The 16,707-nt window shown below is 45.4% G+C and overlaps 1 protein-coding gene across 4 annotated transcripts in view; it reads right to left on the bottom strand.

Annotated features, from left to right (window-relative positions):
• LOC110531757 (UTP--glucose-1-phosphate uridylyltransferase) overlaps positions 1–16,707 on the bottom strand; it is a 59,385-nt gene that overhangs the window by 10,020 nt on the left and 32,658 nt on the right. For all 4 annotated transcript variants that reach the window (XM_036987739.1, XM_036987726.1, XM_036987722.1 and 1 more), the window contains exons 4-8: positions 16,230–16,415; positions 10,810–10,943; positions 5,440–5,596; positions 2,731–2,871; positions 1,993–2,190 (exon numbers count right to left, since the gene is read on the bottom strand). In XM_036987739.1, the coding sequence (XP_036843634.1) occupies positions 1,993–2,190; positions 2,731–2,871; positions 5,440–5,596; positions 10,810–10,943; positions 16,230–16,415 (816 nt within the window). The remainder of the gene's footprint in view (positions 1–1,992; positions 2,191–2,730; positions 2,872–5,439; positions 5,597–10,809; positions 10,944–16,229; positions 16,416–16,707) is intronic.

Below are 16,707 nucleotides of genomic sequence, written 5' to 3'. Positions count from 1 at the left end.
TAACAGGGGAGGTTAGCATACCCCCAAGACGTGCTAACATCTCAGCCTTACAATATCAGGGGAGGTTAGCATACCTCCAAGACATGCTAACATCTCAGCCTTACAATAACAGGGGAGGTTAGCATACCCCCAAGACATGCTAACCTCTCAGCCTTACAATATCAGGTGAGGTTAGCATACCCCTAAGACATGCTAACACCTCACCATTACAATAACAGGGGAGGTTAGCATACCCCCAAGACATGCTAACATCTCAGCCTTACAATATCAGGGGAGGTTAGCATACCCCCAAGACATGCTAACATCTCAGCCTTACAATAACAGGGGAGGTTAGCATACCCCCAAGACATGCTAACCTCTCAGCCTTACAATAACAGGGGAGGTTAGCATACCCCCAAGACATGCTAACATCTCACCATTACAATAACAGGGGAGGTTAGCATACCCCCAAGACATGCTAACATTTCACCATTACAATAACAGGGGAGGTTAACATTTTTGGGAGGGTGTGATATTTGTGCATCTGTAACTTTCTCACTCATCATTATTCATGATTAATTCAGGACTATCTGTAATCATGGTAGCATCCACATTAATGTAGAAGTGTTTAGAAACATATTATGTTCTTATTTACAATAAAAGTGACTCCAAAATGACACAATACATTATTTACCATTCATTTCTATTGGGCACAAAGCTTGATGTAGTCATTGCGTGTTATGAATATGGGACCAAATACTTAACTTGTTCCTACTTTACGGGATGAGAGGTGTGGGAACAGAGCAGGTGTTTTGAGTCGGAGTGTAACTGAAGAGGAATTGTGCACCACGTCTCTCTGCCTCCTCATTGACAAGTTTACAGTTGATTTATTCAATATTGTCAGCTGTTGAAATGAGACTTTTACAGATGCACAATCGAGAGCATCCTGTCGGGCTGTATCACCGCCTGGTACGACAACTGCTCCGCCCACAACTGTAAGGCTCTCCAGAGGGTAGTGAGGTCTGCACAACGCATCACCGGGGGCAAACTACCTGCCCTCCAGGACACCTACACCACCCGATGTCATAGGAAGGCCAAAAAGATCATCAAGGACGACAACCACCCGAGCCACTGCCTGTTCACCCCGTTATCATCCAGAAGGCGAGGTCAGTACAGGTGCATCAAAGCTGGGACCGAGAGACTGAAAAACAGCTTCTATCTCAAGGCCATCAGACTGTTAAACAGCCACCACTAACATTGAGGGGCTGCTTTCAACATACTGATTCAACTCTAGCCACTTTAATAATGGAAAAAATGATGTAATAAATGTATCACTAGCCACTTTAAACAATGCCACTTTATATCATGTTTACATACCCTACATTTCTCATATCATATGTATATACTGTACCCTATACCATCTACTACATCTTGCCATCTTTATGTAATACATGTATCACTAGCCACTTTAAACAATGCCACTTTTATATGTTTACATACCCTACATTACTCATCTCATATCTATATACTGTACTCTATACCATCTACTGCATCTTGCCTATGCCGTTCTGTACCATCACTCATTCATATATCTTTATGTACATATTCTTCATCCCTTTACACTTGTGTGTATAAGGTAGTAGTTTTGGAATTGTTAGTTAGATTGCTCGTTGGTTATTACTGCATTGTCAAAACTAGAAGCACAAGCATTTCGCAACACTCGCATTAACATCTGCTAACCATGTGTATGTGACAAATAACATTTGATTTTGACTATTAACCATTTGGTGGATCCAACATATGGATAAGGAGCTCAGTCGATTCTATTAGTCTGAGACAGAATATATACATTCAGCTGGTCTGACCTGAGCTGGACTGCCTTGACCGAAACAGCATCAAACTGTACCGAGCTAAGTGGTTTTTGTGTGTGTGTGTTGACCTATGCACAACCTGCACTGTGTGTGTGTGTGTGTGTGTGTGTGTGTGTGTGTGCCTGCCCGTCTGGTCTCTCACCTTGGGGTTAACGATGATCTCCATGTCCATGGCGTTCTGCTCCTGCAGCCTCTTGATGGCGCCCAGAGAGATCCACAGGTTGTTGGTGTTGAAGATCTTAAACTTGGTGACTGATTTGAACTCATCTACATGGGCCTTGGGGACCTGGGCTATCTCCAGCAGACGCAGCTTGTTATCATACTGAATAAGAGTACCGCCCTGGAGAGACAGAGACAGAGACAGAGACAGAGACAGAGAGAGACAGAGACACAGAGAGACAGAGACACAGAGAGACAGACACAGAGAGACAGAGACACAGAGAGGCAGAGACAGAGACACAGAGAGGCAGAGACAGAGACACAGAGAGACAGAGACAGAGAGACAGAGACAGAGAGACAGAGAGACAGAGACAGAGAGAGACAGAGAGAGCCAGAGAGAGACAGAGAAAGACAGAGAGAGACAGAGAGAGACAGAGAGAGAGAGAAAGAGGTTATTTTGGGTTCTGATGGGGTATTTATATTTATTTATACGTTATATTCTTTAAAAATAAATGGCTATATATAATTAATTAAAAGTAAAAAAAAAAAAAAAGATATACCAATTCCACATTAATGAATTAACAACAATTGAATGAACTGTTTATAAAGTGTGAATAAAATGATGAGAAAGTGTTAATAGTGAGAGGTGAATAAAGAAGACAGAATAAACCACTAACAGAGACCACAACATGGCCGCCGCCTCCCTCCTCCTGCCACCCACCTTGACGTCAGCGCGGGTCTTGTCGGTGACCTCCATGATGAACTCACAGCGTTTCCCGTTGGGCTGGCTCACCAGGTGATGCAGAATGTTCAGGTCCACCGTAGCACCCAGGTTATCAATGTTAGACACAAAGATGTACTCCTGAAGGGGGGGGGGGGGTATTTTATCAGGATCCCCATTAGCTGTTGCGAAAGCAGCTAGTCTTCCTGGGGTGCAATTCAATATTAGGAAAGTGTTCCTAAGGTTTGGTATACTCAGTGTATATTTCACAGGATGCTGCTGAGGAGAGAACGGCTCGTAATAACGACCGGAACGGCGCAAATGGAATGGCACCAAACACCTGGAAACCATGGAAACCATTTGATACCGTCCCAATGATTCTGCTCCAGCCATTACCATGAGCCCTTCCTCCCCGATTAATGTGCCACCAACCTCCTGTGGTATATTGGTGCCTTGGAACTCGATTGTTTGACTTTGCTGTGGTTTTACAACGTTATGGAATGAACATTTTACACAAGAGAAGAAACACAGTATCAATAGCAGCGACGGCTGAATGATTTAATATAATTTACAAATTGTATAAATAAAATAACTTTTTTCTTAATAATGATAATAATAATAATAATAATAATAATTTTCTTTAAAAAGTGGTCAGTACTGCAGATAGGGTGGTTAACTTTTTTAATTACATTTTTTTATTTAACCAGGCAAGTCAGTTAAGAACAAATTCTTATTTTCAATGACGGCCTAGGAACAGTGGGTTAACTGCCTGTTCAGGGGCAGAACCACAGTTCAGGGGCAGAACGACCTTGTCAGCTCGGGGATATGAACTTGCAACCTTTCGGTTACTAGTCCAACGCTCTAACCACTAGGCTACCCGAGTGAAGGAGGCTTTGTTGTGAAATAGAAATAGAAAGCCGTCTGGAGGGAGAGTTTACAGTCTAGCCAGACACATAGGTATTTGTAGTTGTCCACATATTCTATGTCAGAACCGTCCAGAGTAGTGATGCTAGTCGGGCGGGTCGGTGCGGGCAGTGAACGGTTGAAAAGCATGCATTTGGTTTTACTAGCATTTAAGAGCAGTTGGAAGCCATGGAAGGAGTGTTGTATGGCATTGAAGCTCGTCTGGAGGTTAGTTAACACAGTGTCCAAAGAAGGGCCAGATGTATACAGAATGGTGTCGTCTGCGTAGAAGTGGGTCAGGGAATCACCCGCAGCAAGAGCGACATTGTTGATATATACAGAGAAAAGAGTTGGCCCGAGAATTGAACCTTGTGATACCCCCATAGAGACTGCCAGAGGTCCGGACAACAGGACACAACAGGACACACTGAACACACTGAACTGAACACACTGTCTGGGAAGAAGTTGGTGAACCAGGCGAGGCAGTCATTTGAGAAACCAAGGCTATTGAGTCTGCCGATAAGAATATGGTGATTGACAGAGTTGAAGGCCTTGGCCAGGACGATGAAGACGGCTGCACAGTACTGTCTTTTATCGATGGAGGTTATGATATTGTTTAGGACCTTGAGCGTGGCTGAGGTGCACCCGTGACCAGCTCAGAAACCGGATTGCACGGTGGAGAAGGTACGGTGGGATTCGAAATGGTCAGTGATCTGTTTATTAACTAGGCTTTCGAAGACTTTAGAGAGGCAGGGCAGGATGGATATAGGTCTATAACAGTTTGGGTCTAGAGTGTCACCCCTTTTGAAGAGGGGGATGACCATGGCAGCTTTCCAATCTTTAGGGATCTCAGACGATACGAAAGAGAGGTTGAACAGGCTGGTAAATAGGGGTTGCAACAATGGCGGCAGATAGTTTTAGAAAGAGAGGGTCCAGATTGTCTAGACCAGCTGATTTGTACGGGTCCAGGTTTTGCAGCTCTTTCAGAACATCTGCTATCTGGATTTGGGTGAAGGAGAAGCTGGGGAGGCTTGGGCAAGTAGCTGCGGGGGGGGCGGAGCTGTTGGCCGGGGTTGGGGTAGCCAGGAGGAAAGCATGGCCAGCCGTTGAGAAATGCTTATTGAAATGTTCTATTATCATGGATTTATCGGTGGTGACCGTGTTACCTAGCCTCAGGGCAGTGGGCAGCTGGGTGGAGGTGCTCTTGTTCTCCATGGACTTTAGTGTCCCAAAACGTTTTGGAGGTAGAGCTACAGGATGCAAATTTCTGTTTGAAAAAGCTAGCCTATGCTTTCCTAACTGACTGTGTATATTGGTTCCTGACTTCCCTGAAAAGTTGCATATCGCGGTGCAGAACGCCACAGGATGTTTTAGTGCTGGTAAAGGCCAGTCAGTTCTGGAGTGAATCAAGGGCTATATGGTGAGGAAAGCACTTTTAAAGAACCTTGCCTCTCTCTGTGCGTGTGTGTGTGTGTGTGTGCATACATCAAACATGTGGTTTCCATATGTTTGATACCGCTCAATTCATTTCATTCCAGCCATTACAATGAGCTCGTCCTCCTATAGCTCCTCCCACCAGCCTCCTCCTGTGTGTGTGTGTGTGTGCGTGTGTGTGTGTGTGTGTGTGTGTGTGTGTGTGTGTGTGTGTGTGTGTGTGTGTGTGTGTGTGTGTGTGTGTGTGTGTGTGTGTGTGTGTGTGTGTATGTGTGTATGTGTGTATGTGTGTATGTGTGTATGTGTGTATGTGTGTATGTGTGTGTGTGTGTGTGTGTGTGTGTGTGTGTGTGTGTGTGTGTGTGTGTGTACCTTGCCCTCTGTGATGAGCTGATCCAGCAGACCAGAGTTGTAGAAGCTGGCGTAGATGTCCCCGTGGCCAGGAGGGTACCACACGTCAGCGTTCTCACCCATCATACCAATGTCTGTGGCCACAGGCAGGAGGGACTCTTTATTAATACGGGGGTACCTGGGACAGAGGGCAGGAGGGACTCTTTATTAATACGGGGGTACCTGGGACAGAGGGCAGGAGGGACTCTTTATTAATACAGGGGTACCTGGGACAGAGAGCAGGAGGGCAGGAGGGACTCTTTATTAATACAGGGGTACCTGGGACAGAGGGCAGGAGGGACTCTTTATTAATACGGGGGTACCTGGGACAGAGGGCAGGAGGGACTCTTTATTAACACGGGGGTACCTGGGACAGAGGGCAGGAGGGACTCTTTATTAATACGGGGGTACCTGGGACAGAGGGCAGGAGGGACTCTTTATTAATACAGGGGTACCTGGGACAGAGGGCAGGAGGGACTCTTTATTAACACGGGGGGGGTACCTGGGACAGAGGGCAGGAGGGACTCTTTATTAATACAGGGGTACCTGGGACAGAGGGCAGGAGGGACTCTTTATTAACACGGGGGTACCTGGGACAGAGGGCAGGAGGGACTCTCAGGATGACCTGAGATCTGTCTGTCTGGCCATGAGAGGGGAGGATGGTCTTGCTAGGGGGTGAGGGGTTATGGCTCACTGGTCTGTGTAGAGTACAGCCTGAGTACAGCCTGTCAATGCAACAGAATCCTACTCGGATGCGTTCTGCCTATAACAACATCTCTTGCATATTTTGTTTTGCATACTAAGTCTTGCATAGTTAGTTTAGTTTCGGTATGTTGCATTGAAAGTGTCTAATATTGCAGTGATTCGACCTAAACTCCCACAGTAAAGGGAAACGTTGATAGTGTTAACTAAAGGGGAAAACTCTAGAAGGCTCATATTTCTTCTGCATGGCAGTCCGAGGGGAGCTGTACACACTGGAGCAGCTTAGGGGGAACATTGGAGAAGAGGAGAGGAGAGCAGAGGAGAGGAGTGGGCAGGAGAGGAGAAGGAAGGGGGAGGAGAGGGAAGGGGGAGGAGAGGAGAGGGAAGGGGATGAGAGGGAAGGGGGAGGAGAGGGAAGGGGGAGGAGAGGAGAGGAGAGGGAAGGGGAGGAGAGGGAAGGGGGAGGAGAGGGAAGGGGAGGAGAGGGAAGGGGAGGAGAGGGAAGGGGGAGGAGAGGGAAGGGGGAAGACAGTTCTGGCATGGATAAGAGGGCACAGATGAGAGAAGAGAAGAGGAGAGGGAAGGCAGAGGAAAGAAGGGGAAGAAAGGAGAGGAGAAGGAAGGAAGGAAGGGGGAGGAGAGGAGAGGGAAGGGGCCTCATTAAAAGAGGATTAAGTTGTCATCTGACCAGGCTTTTTGACACACTCCAGCTTGATCCTCACTTTGTCTTTGATTGTATTCCAAAGGCGTAGGAGCTTCTGAGGTAAAGCCCTCCTTGAGGAGGCTGATAAAATATTAACACAACAAGCCTTTTAGTCTACAGTCCAATTCAACAGACAGTCCACTGCTTAAAAGGAAAGGTTCACCCATGTTGAAAGTTATATTGTTTTTGTGCATCTCTGAGGGATGTTCTATGGATTCTCCGGGTCAATTCCTGTTTTCACGTGTATCTGAGTTATTGGCGTTGAAGCAGGCAGAACTCCGGCCGCTATGACGTAGCACTGTGATACTGTGTAGCACTGTGAGTCGCTCTGACTACACTGGAAGTTAATAGGAAAATGACTTTTAGATCACCAAAACGTCTCTCATACACGTCAAATTTCAATACTGGCCAATGTCATAACTCCGGAGAATGTCTTCTCTCAAATAAGACTTATGATTATATTTTTGGGATATTCCTACCTCGAGAAATGTGTCATTTAACAGAGGGTCTATGTAGCACATTTTTCCTGTTTGTCTGCCTCTTTATCCCAGGGTGCATTGCATGGTGCTGTTGCCTGAGATACTATAGAAAGAAGATGAATGAAGGAAAATATAACGCCCCACCCAGCAGACTGTGACAAATCACATTCTCGTCGTCATGCTGCGTCACGCTGTTTCTAAGCTAATTGTAACGCAATCGCTTCAAAGTCAGTGTATATATCAAGAAACTTGCCAATTTCCCTCAAAAGTACATAATGTCACGATTCTAAAGCTATATGATATTACAGATAGCAAGTGAATTATCTCACATATCTGAAAAGTATTGTAATGTTGTACTTCTGGTTGATGAAATTGGTGCTAAAGTTGGGTTTTTGAGCTAGCGCCCAATAGAATCCCATTCACTCCTTGAAGGAGAGCGCTCCTTGCCCAGGAATTTCCCAGAATGCACCGTGGAGCCCAATGATGTAGCATGGCAGAAATGCCTTCTGGAACATGTGAACTTCCATGTGCACTTAATGGTTGTACAGTCGTCTCAAATAAAACTGTGAAGGACCTCGGCGTTACTCTGGACCCTGATCTCTCTTTTGAAGAACATATCAAGACTGTTTCAAGGACAGCTTTTTTCCCATCTACGTAACATTGCAAAAATCAGAAACTTTCTGTCCAAAAATGATGCAGAAAAATGTATCCATGCTTTTGTCACTTCTAGGTTAGACTACTGCAATGCTCTACTTTCCAGCTACCCGGATAAAGCACTAAATAAACTTCAGTTAGTGCTAAATACGACTGCTAGAATCCTGACTAGAACCAAAAAATGTGATCATATTACTCCAGTGCTAGCCTCCCTACACTGGCTTCCTGTTAAGGCTAGTGCTGATTTCAAGGTTTTACTGCTAACCTACAAAGCATTACATGGGCTTGCTCCTAACTATCTCTCTGATTTGGTCCTGCCGTACATACCTACACGTACGCTACGGTCACAAGACGCAGGCCTCCTAATTGTCCCTAGAATTTCTAAGCAAACAGCTGGAGGCAGGGCTTTCTCCTATAGAGCTCCATTTTTATGGAATGGTCTGCCTACCCATGTGAGAGACGCAAACTCGGTCTCAACCTTTAAGTCTTTACTGAAGACTCATCTCTTCAGTGGGTCATATGATTGAGTGTAGTCTGGCCCAGGAGTGGGAAGGTGAACGGAAAGGCTCTGGAGCAACGAACCGCCCTTGCTGTCTCTGCCTGGCCGGTTCCCCTCTTTCCACTGGGATTCTCTGCCTCTAACCCTATTACAGGGGCTGAGTCACTGGCTTACTGGGGCTCTTTCATACCGTCCCTAGGAGGGGTGCGTCACTTGAGTGGGTTGAGTCACTGATGTGATCTTCCCGTCTGGGTTGGCGCCCCCCCTTGGGTTGTGCCGTAGCGGAGATCTTTGTGGGCTATACTCTGCCTTGTCTCAGGATGGTAAGTTGGTGGTTGAAGATATCCCTCTAGTGGCTGTGCTTTGGCAAAGTGATTGGGGTTATATCCTTCCTGTTTGGCCCTGTCCGGGGGTGTCCTCGGATGGGGCCACAGTGTCTCCTGACCCCTCCGGTCTCAGCCTCCAGTATTTATGCTGCAGTAGTTTATGTGTCAGGGGGCTAGGTTCAGTCTGTTATATCTGGAGTATTTCTCCTGTCTTATCCGGTGTCCTGTGTGAATTCAAGTATGCCCTCTCTAATTCTCTCTTTCTCACTTTCTTTCTCTCTCTCGGAGGCCCTGAGCTCTAGAACCATGCCTCAGGACTACCTGACATGATGACTCCTTGCTGTCCCCAGTCCACCTGGCCATGCTGCTGCTCCAGTTTCAACTGTTCTGCCTGTGATTATTATTATTTGACCATGCTGGTCATTTATGAACATTTGAACATCTTGGCCATGTTCTGTTATAATCTCCACCCGGCACAGCCAGAAGAGGACTGACCACCCCTCATAGCCTGGTTCCTCTCTAGGTTTCTTCCTAGGTTTTGGCCTTTCTAGGGAGTTTTTCCTAGCCACCGTGCTTCTGCACCTGCTTTGCTTGCTGTTTGGGGTTTTAGGCTGGGTTTCTGTACAGCACTTTGAGATATCAGCTGATGTACGAAGGGCTATATAAATACATTTGATTTGATTTGATTTGCATTAATAACAAACTTGTATTCCATCTGTAAATATGAATAAAATGGTTAAATTATGAGCCTAGTTGGTTTAGCCACGGAAAAAGACAGGAACCTAACTGGTAGCCATGATTGGCTGACATAATGAATGGGCTGGACATGCCGGGAGATGAGTTTGGATTGGTCTGCCATATAGCAGACTTCTGTCTATAACGTGAGCTGCTCAATACTGTATATGTTGATCGTCCTTTCTTCTGTAGCGTTTTTGAAAGATATAATGTTAGCCATGGAGAACTACAAAAGTTGAGCTACTTTTCTCTTTAATGGCCTGACTTTAGCAGGCGCTATCGACAGGTCAGTTTCTGCATACACCACGGTCTGTGTGAACCGGAGTGACTTGACACAACGCTGACAAACAAGATGTACAAGCTACAAACAAAACTGAGATACATGGTTCCGGTCTACCGTGAAGCGTTCATTAGTGTATACCGTTAAGAGTTTAGCTACAATTTCAGATATTCAAAGTTTCTAATTTTGTCAGAAAGTTGTTTTCATTGCAAATTAAAGCATACTGTTTGCTAGCTAGTGAACGTTAGCATGCTGGCTCGCTATCTAACGTTACATGTATAATCTGTGCAGTAATATTATTTGAATCAGAAATCCATTTGCATTGCTAGTTATAGCCTAATGTTAGCTAGCTAACATTGAACCTAGTTGGTTAGCTTTAGCTACCTGCAGATTCATACTACAGCAATGACAATGTCTGTATTGGTATTGGTATGATATACCATTTTCTAGCCCAGTCTCTACTTTTATCCAATGTAAATAAAAAACAATTTCAAATGTTGCTACATAGGACTGATTCCAGGTGATGGGTCACAATTGATAGTGCCGTTTTATTTAGGCAATTTTACAGCTAACTATCTACTCTACATGCTGATATTGTCTTTGGTATTATTGTGTGTAGCTAAGTTTCCTTGCTAGCTAGCCAGCCAGCCCATAGAGAGAGCGTTGCATTGTGGACTTTGTAGTTGATTTGAACTGCAACAGATTTCCACAATGATTTTCCATGTTGCTACCAACCTTATTATAACGGCAAAATTACATATTTAAATACTCACAAGTTTAGATACTTTTCTCACACATGTTAGTGTGATTTAACACTGTAAATGAAAGGAATTAGTGGTTTTGGGTGGATTTTTCCTTTAAGTCTTTAGAGTCCATTCATTACAGCTACAGACAGGATTTCCAGTTTTATGTCCAGTATGTCTCATATATTCTGATCAAGCAAGATATGAGACATACTGCGGTGCGTGTGTTACCTGCTCTGGTTGAAGGTGTGTATCTTGACACGGTGGTGTGTGTATTTCTGAAGGATCTTCTTGGTGTCTTCATCCGTGTTGAAGGAGTTCATCAGGACCAGAGGAACGTCTGTGTTGTACTTCTTGTTCAAGTGCTGAGGGAAAAAGATATTGGATTAAGAACAGGTGAAAGGAGTGCTTGGCGGCCATATTGGATTGAGAACAGGTGAAAGGAGAGCTTGGCGGCCATATTGGATTGAGAACAGGTGAAAGGAGTGCTTGGTAGCCATATTGGATTGAGAACAGGTGAAAGGAGGGCTTGGTGGCCATATTGGATTGAGAACAGATGAAAGGAGTGCTTGGCGGCCATATTGGATTGAGAACAGGTGAAAGGAGTGCTTGGCGGCCATATTTGATTGAGAACAGGTGAAAGGAGTGCTTGGCGGCCATATTGGATTGAGAACAGGTGAAAGGAGTGCTTGGCGGCCATATTTGATTGAGAACAGGTGAAAGGAGTGCTTGGCGGCCATATTGGATTGAGAACAGGTGAAAGGAGTGCTTGGCGGCCATATTTGATTGAGAACAGGTGAAAGGAGTGCTTGGCGGCCATATTGGATTGAGAACAGGTGAAAGGAGTGCTTGGTAGCCATATTGGATTGAGAACAGGTGAAAGGAGTGCTTGGCCGGCATACTGGCCACAGCAAACCAAGCGACAAGCTGGTTGGAGCTAATGCAATGGCAGTGTTGGAGAGCATCAAATCCGAGATGCATTGTGACTGACTGATTGACAAATCATAATGAGTAGTTATTTATGATGTAAGGTGATTGGTAGCTCAGTTAGTCGGCAGTCTGGCTGCCCAGTCGGCTGCAATGCTGAACAAGCCCGAAGACTCTAGAGTCCAGACTTTAACGAGGGAGCGGTTGTTACGGTAAACTGTTAAAAAAAAACTGTGTGGGTGTGTGGTGGAGTTTATGAAGCAACCAGGCTGGTCGAGGTTCGTCTCGGCTTTAAGGGTGGGACTGTCCTAGGAGAGGTGGGGTCGTGTGAAGTTCAGCTCCACTACCAACCAATGTAACTACCAGGATATGACACAACTAACTATCAGGAAATCACACACTGTCTGACTGGCGTAACATGATCTATTCCACTGTAGGATGTTGGTTTAGATTTAGTGCAACCATTTTAAGTTTCGTTTTATGAATTTTGGGAAGTTATGAACTCCCATTTCCTCAGAGGACCCCAGGACAGAGTTGAAAGGTCAGCAGGCTAGAGAGGAGGGATAAAGAGGTCCTGTGGATTAAGAAAACAGCCCTTCTCACCCTCACCCTCTCTCCAAATTACAAGCACATGCTCTCTCTCTCTCTCTCTCTCTCTCTCTCTCTTCTCTCTTTCTCTCTTTCTCTCTTTCTCTCTTTCTCTCTTTCTCTCTCTCTCTCTCTCTCTCTCTCTCTCTCCCCCCCCCCCAAGGGGCTTTATTGGTATGGGAAACATATGTTAACATAGTGAAGTAGAGAATATACAAAAGTAAAATTAACAGTAAACATTACGCTCACAGAAGTTCCAAAAGAATAAAGACATTACAAATGTTGTATTATGTATCTCTCAAGTAGATTAAACAGCATGATCATTATATTTAGTATATTATAAGATCAGCTGAGGGTCTGTGTGAAGCTCTCTAATGTCTTCAGGCAGTCTGACTGAAAGGAGAGCTGTTATTCTATGGGGCAGGTCTGTGGGTTTGGCCAGGCAGAGGGGGGACAGAGAGCGCAGTGTGCTGGAACTGAGAGGTGTGTGTGTGTCAGAGCCAGAGAGAGGCGGTATTTGTTTGCGGACGTGTGTGTGGTTGTCTGTATATGTGTGTATCTGTGTGTGTTGTGTAACGGCTGCAAGCAAAGGGAAAGGAAAAGGGAACAACTGAAAGTATTCAACTGAAATATGTCTTCCACATGTATCCCAACCCGCTCTGAATCAGAGAGGTGTGTCTTCCACATGTATCCCAACCCGCTCTGAATCAGAGAGGTGTGTCTTCCACATGTATCCCAACCCGCTCTGAATCAGAGAGGTGTGGGGGGGGGCTGCCTTCATCAACATCCACATCATGAACACTCTCCCCACCTCCACACACTGTGTCCTGTGTCTGTCTCACATCCCAGTGGTTCTGGGACAATCATTTTACCCTCCAGATATAGGCATATTACCTCCACTGTGAATCAGGCCATTTAGGGAGAAAATGGATACCAACTCACATTAATGTTCACCAACTCCCACCTCTGCCCTGTCCCCTGAGTAAAGGTTCTCAGTCATCTCTCTCTCTGTGTGTGTGTGTGTGTGTGTGAGTGTGTGTGTGATCATTGTCATGCTGAAAGACCCAGCCACGTTTCATCTTCAATGCCGTTGCTGATGGAAGGAGGTTTTCACTCAAAATCTCACGATACATGGCCCCACTCATTCTTTCCTTTACACGGATCAGTCGTCCTGGTCCCTTTGCAGAAAAACAGCCCCAAAGCATGATGTTTCCACCCCCATGCTTCACAGTAGGTATGGTGTTCTTTGGATGCAACTCAGCATTCTTTGTCCTCCAAACACGACGAGTTGCAAACACGACGAGTTGAGTTTTTACCAAAAAGTTATATTTTAGTTTCATCTGACCATATGACATTCTCCCAATCTTCTTCTGGATCATCCAAATGCTTTCTAGCAAACTTCAGACGGGCCTGGACATGTACTGGCTTAAGCAGGGGGACAAATCTTGCTTGTTTGTAGGTGACCAAATACTTATTTTCCACCATAATTTGCAAATAAATTCATAAAAAATCCTACAATGTGATTTTCTGGATTTTTTAAATCATTTTGTCTGTCATAGTTGAAGTGTACGTATTATGAAAATTACAGGCCTCTCTCATATTTTTAAATGGGAGAACTTGCACAATTGGTGGCTGACTAAATACTTTTTTGCCCCACTGTATCTGTTATAACAAGTTATTATGAGTTATAATGATATAATGACAGTTATGACAACTCTTATGTCATTTTTAACCTTTATTTAACTAGGTAAGTCAGTCAAGAACAAATTATTTTTACAATGACGGCCTACCCCAGCCAAACCCGGACGACGCTGGGCCAATTGTGCACCGACCTATGGGACTCCCAATCAAGGCCGGTCGTGATGCAGCCTGGAATCGAACCAGAGTCATTAGGGACGCCTCAAGCACTAAGATGCAGTGCCTCAGTCCGCTGAGATGGAGTCCCTCAGTCCGTTGAGACGCAGTGCGCTGAGATACAGTGCCTCAGACCGCTGAGATGGAGTGCCTTAGTCCGCTGTGATGCAGTGCCTCAGTTTGCTGTGATGCAATGCCTAAGACCGCTGAGATGGAGTGCCTAAGTCCGCTGTGATGCAGTGCCTCAGTCCGCTGTGATGCAGTGCCTCAGACCGCTGTGATGCAGTGCCTCAGACCGCTGAGCTGCAGTGCCTCAGACCGCTGTGATGCAGTGCCTCAGTCCGCTGTGATGCAGTGCCTCAGACCGCTGAGATGGAGTGCCTCAGACCGCTGAGATGGAGTGCCTCAGACCGCTGTGATGCAGTGCCTCAGACCGCTGAGATGGAGTGCCTTAGTCCGCTGTGATGCAGTGCCTCAGACCGCTGAGATGGAGTGCCTCAGACCGCTGTGATGCAGTGCCTCAGACCGCTGAGATGGAGTGCCTCAGACCGCTGAGATGGAGTGCCTCAGTCCGCTGAGATGGAGTCCCTCAGTCCGCTGAGATGGAGTCCCTCAGACCGCTGAGATGGAGTGCCTCAGACCGCTGAGATGGAGTCCCTCAGTCCGCTGAGATGGAGTCCCTCAGTCCGCTGAGATGGAGTCCCTCAGTCCGCTGAGATGGAGTGCCTTAGTCCGCTGAGATGGAGTCCCTCAGTCCGCTGAGATGGAGTCCCTCAGTCCGCTGAGACGCAGTGCGCTGAGATACAGTGCCTCAGACCGCTGAGATGGAGTGCCTTAGTCCGCTGTGATGCAGTGCCTCAGTCCGCTGAGATGGAGTCCCTCAGTCCGCTGAGACGCAGTGCGCTGAGATACAGTGCCTCAGACCGCTGAGATGGAGTGCCTTAGTCCGCAGTGATGCAGTGCCTCAGTCCGCTGCACCACTCAGGAGCCAGATATGCCCATGACTGCTCATGACATGTCTATGACTGCTTATGACATGTATATGACTGCTCATGACATGTATATGACTGCTGATGACATGTTTATGACTGCTTATGACATGTATATGACTGCTCATGACATGTATATGACTGCTCATGACATGTATATGACTGCTGATGACATGTATATGACTGCTGATGACATGTTTATGATTGCTCATGACATGTATATGACTGCTGATGACATGTTTATGACTGCTGATGACATGTTTATGACTGCTTATGACATGTATATGACTGCTCATGACATGTATATGACTGCTCATGACATGTATATGACTGCTGATGACATGTATATGACTGCTGATGACATGTATATGACTGCTTATGACATGTATATGACTGCTGATGACATGTTTATGACTGCTTATGACATGTCTATGACTGCTCATGACATGTATATGACTGCTCATGACATGTATATGACTGCTGATGACATGTATATGACTGCTGATGACATGTTTATGACTGCTCATGACATGTATATGACTGCTGATGACATGTATATGACTGCTGATGACATGTATATGACTGCTGATGACATGTATATGACTGCTCATGACATGTATATGACTGCTGATGACATGTTTATGACTGCTGATGACATGTTTATGACTGCTTATGACATGTATATGACTGCTCATGACATGTATATGACTGCTCATGACATGTATATGACTGCTGATGACATGTATATGACTGCTGATGACATGTATATGACTGCTTATGACATGTATATGACTGCTGATGACATGTCTATGACTGCTGATGACATGTATATGACTGCTGATGACATGTATATGACTGCTGATGACATGTATATGACTGCTCATGACATGTATATGACTGCTGATGACATGTATATGACTGCTGATGACATGTCTATGACTGCTTATGACATGTCTATGACTGCTGATGACATGTCTATGACTGCTTATGACATGTCTATGACTGCTTATGACATGTATATGACTGCTGATGACATGTATATGACTGCTTATGACATGTCTATGACTGCTTATGACATGTATATGACTGCTCATGACATGTATATGACTGCTTATGACATGTATATGACTGCTGATGACATGTATATGACTGCTTATGACATGTCTATGACTGCTGATGACATGTATATGACTGCTGATGACATGTTTATGACTGCTTATGACATGTCTATGACTGCTGATGACATGTATATGACTGCTGATGACATTCTAACAACATATTGACGACAGGTACCTCTATCTGCTGCACGGTGAGGTCCAGGAAAGTGTTCTCGTTGCGGACGCTGATGAGGCTCTTGGGGCCTTTACAGCCCATGCTGGTCCCCAGGCCTCCATTCAACTTGACGACCACCAGCTTGTTGAGACTGTCTGCCAGGCTGTCCGGCAGGGGCAGCGCTGCTATCTTATCATAGGGCTGGATCTGTGGAGAGAGAGAGGAGAGACATTTAATCTGTTCCCTTTGGTATTGTATGTGGTAACACTTCTGATGTGGGCGGAGGGGGGGGATCTTATCTTGATATTTAATCTATGGAGACTCAGGGACTGAATAGGACTGAAAAAGGACTAGGGAAGAAATGAAACCACATAACCTTTTTTGTGTTCATTTCTGAAGACAAAGGAAAGAGTGTAATCTTTGACAGGACTGTAACACACCCCGGGCCCTGCATTCAGCTTGACTCAATAAGGTCTGGCATCTCAAACAGATAGCTGGA

Source organism: Oncorhynchus mykiss, chromosome 1, assembly GCF_013265735.2.
Source record: "Oncorhynchus mykiss isolate Arlee chromosome 1, USDA_OmykA_1.1, whole genome shotgun sequence".
In the NCBI taxonomy this organism is placed as follows: Eukaryota; Metazoa; Chordata; class Actinopteri; order Salmoniformes; family Salmonidae; genus Oncorhynchus; species Oncorhynchus mykiss.
This window is presented reverse-complemented; position numbering and strand designations above follow the sequence as displayed.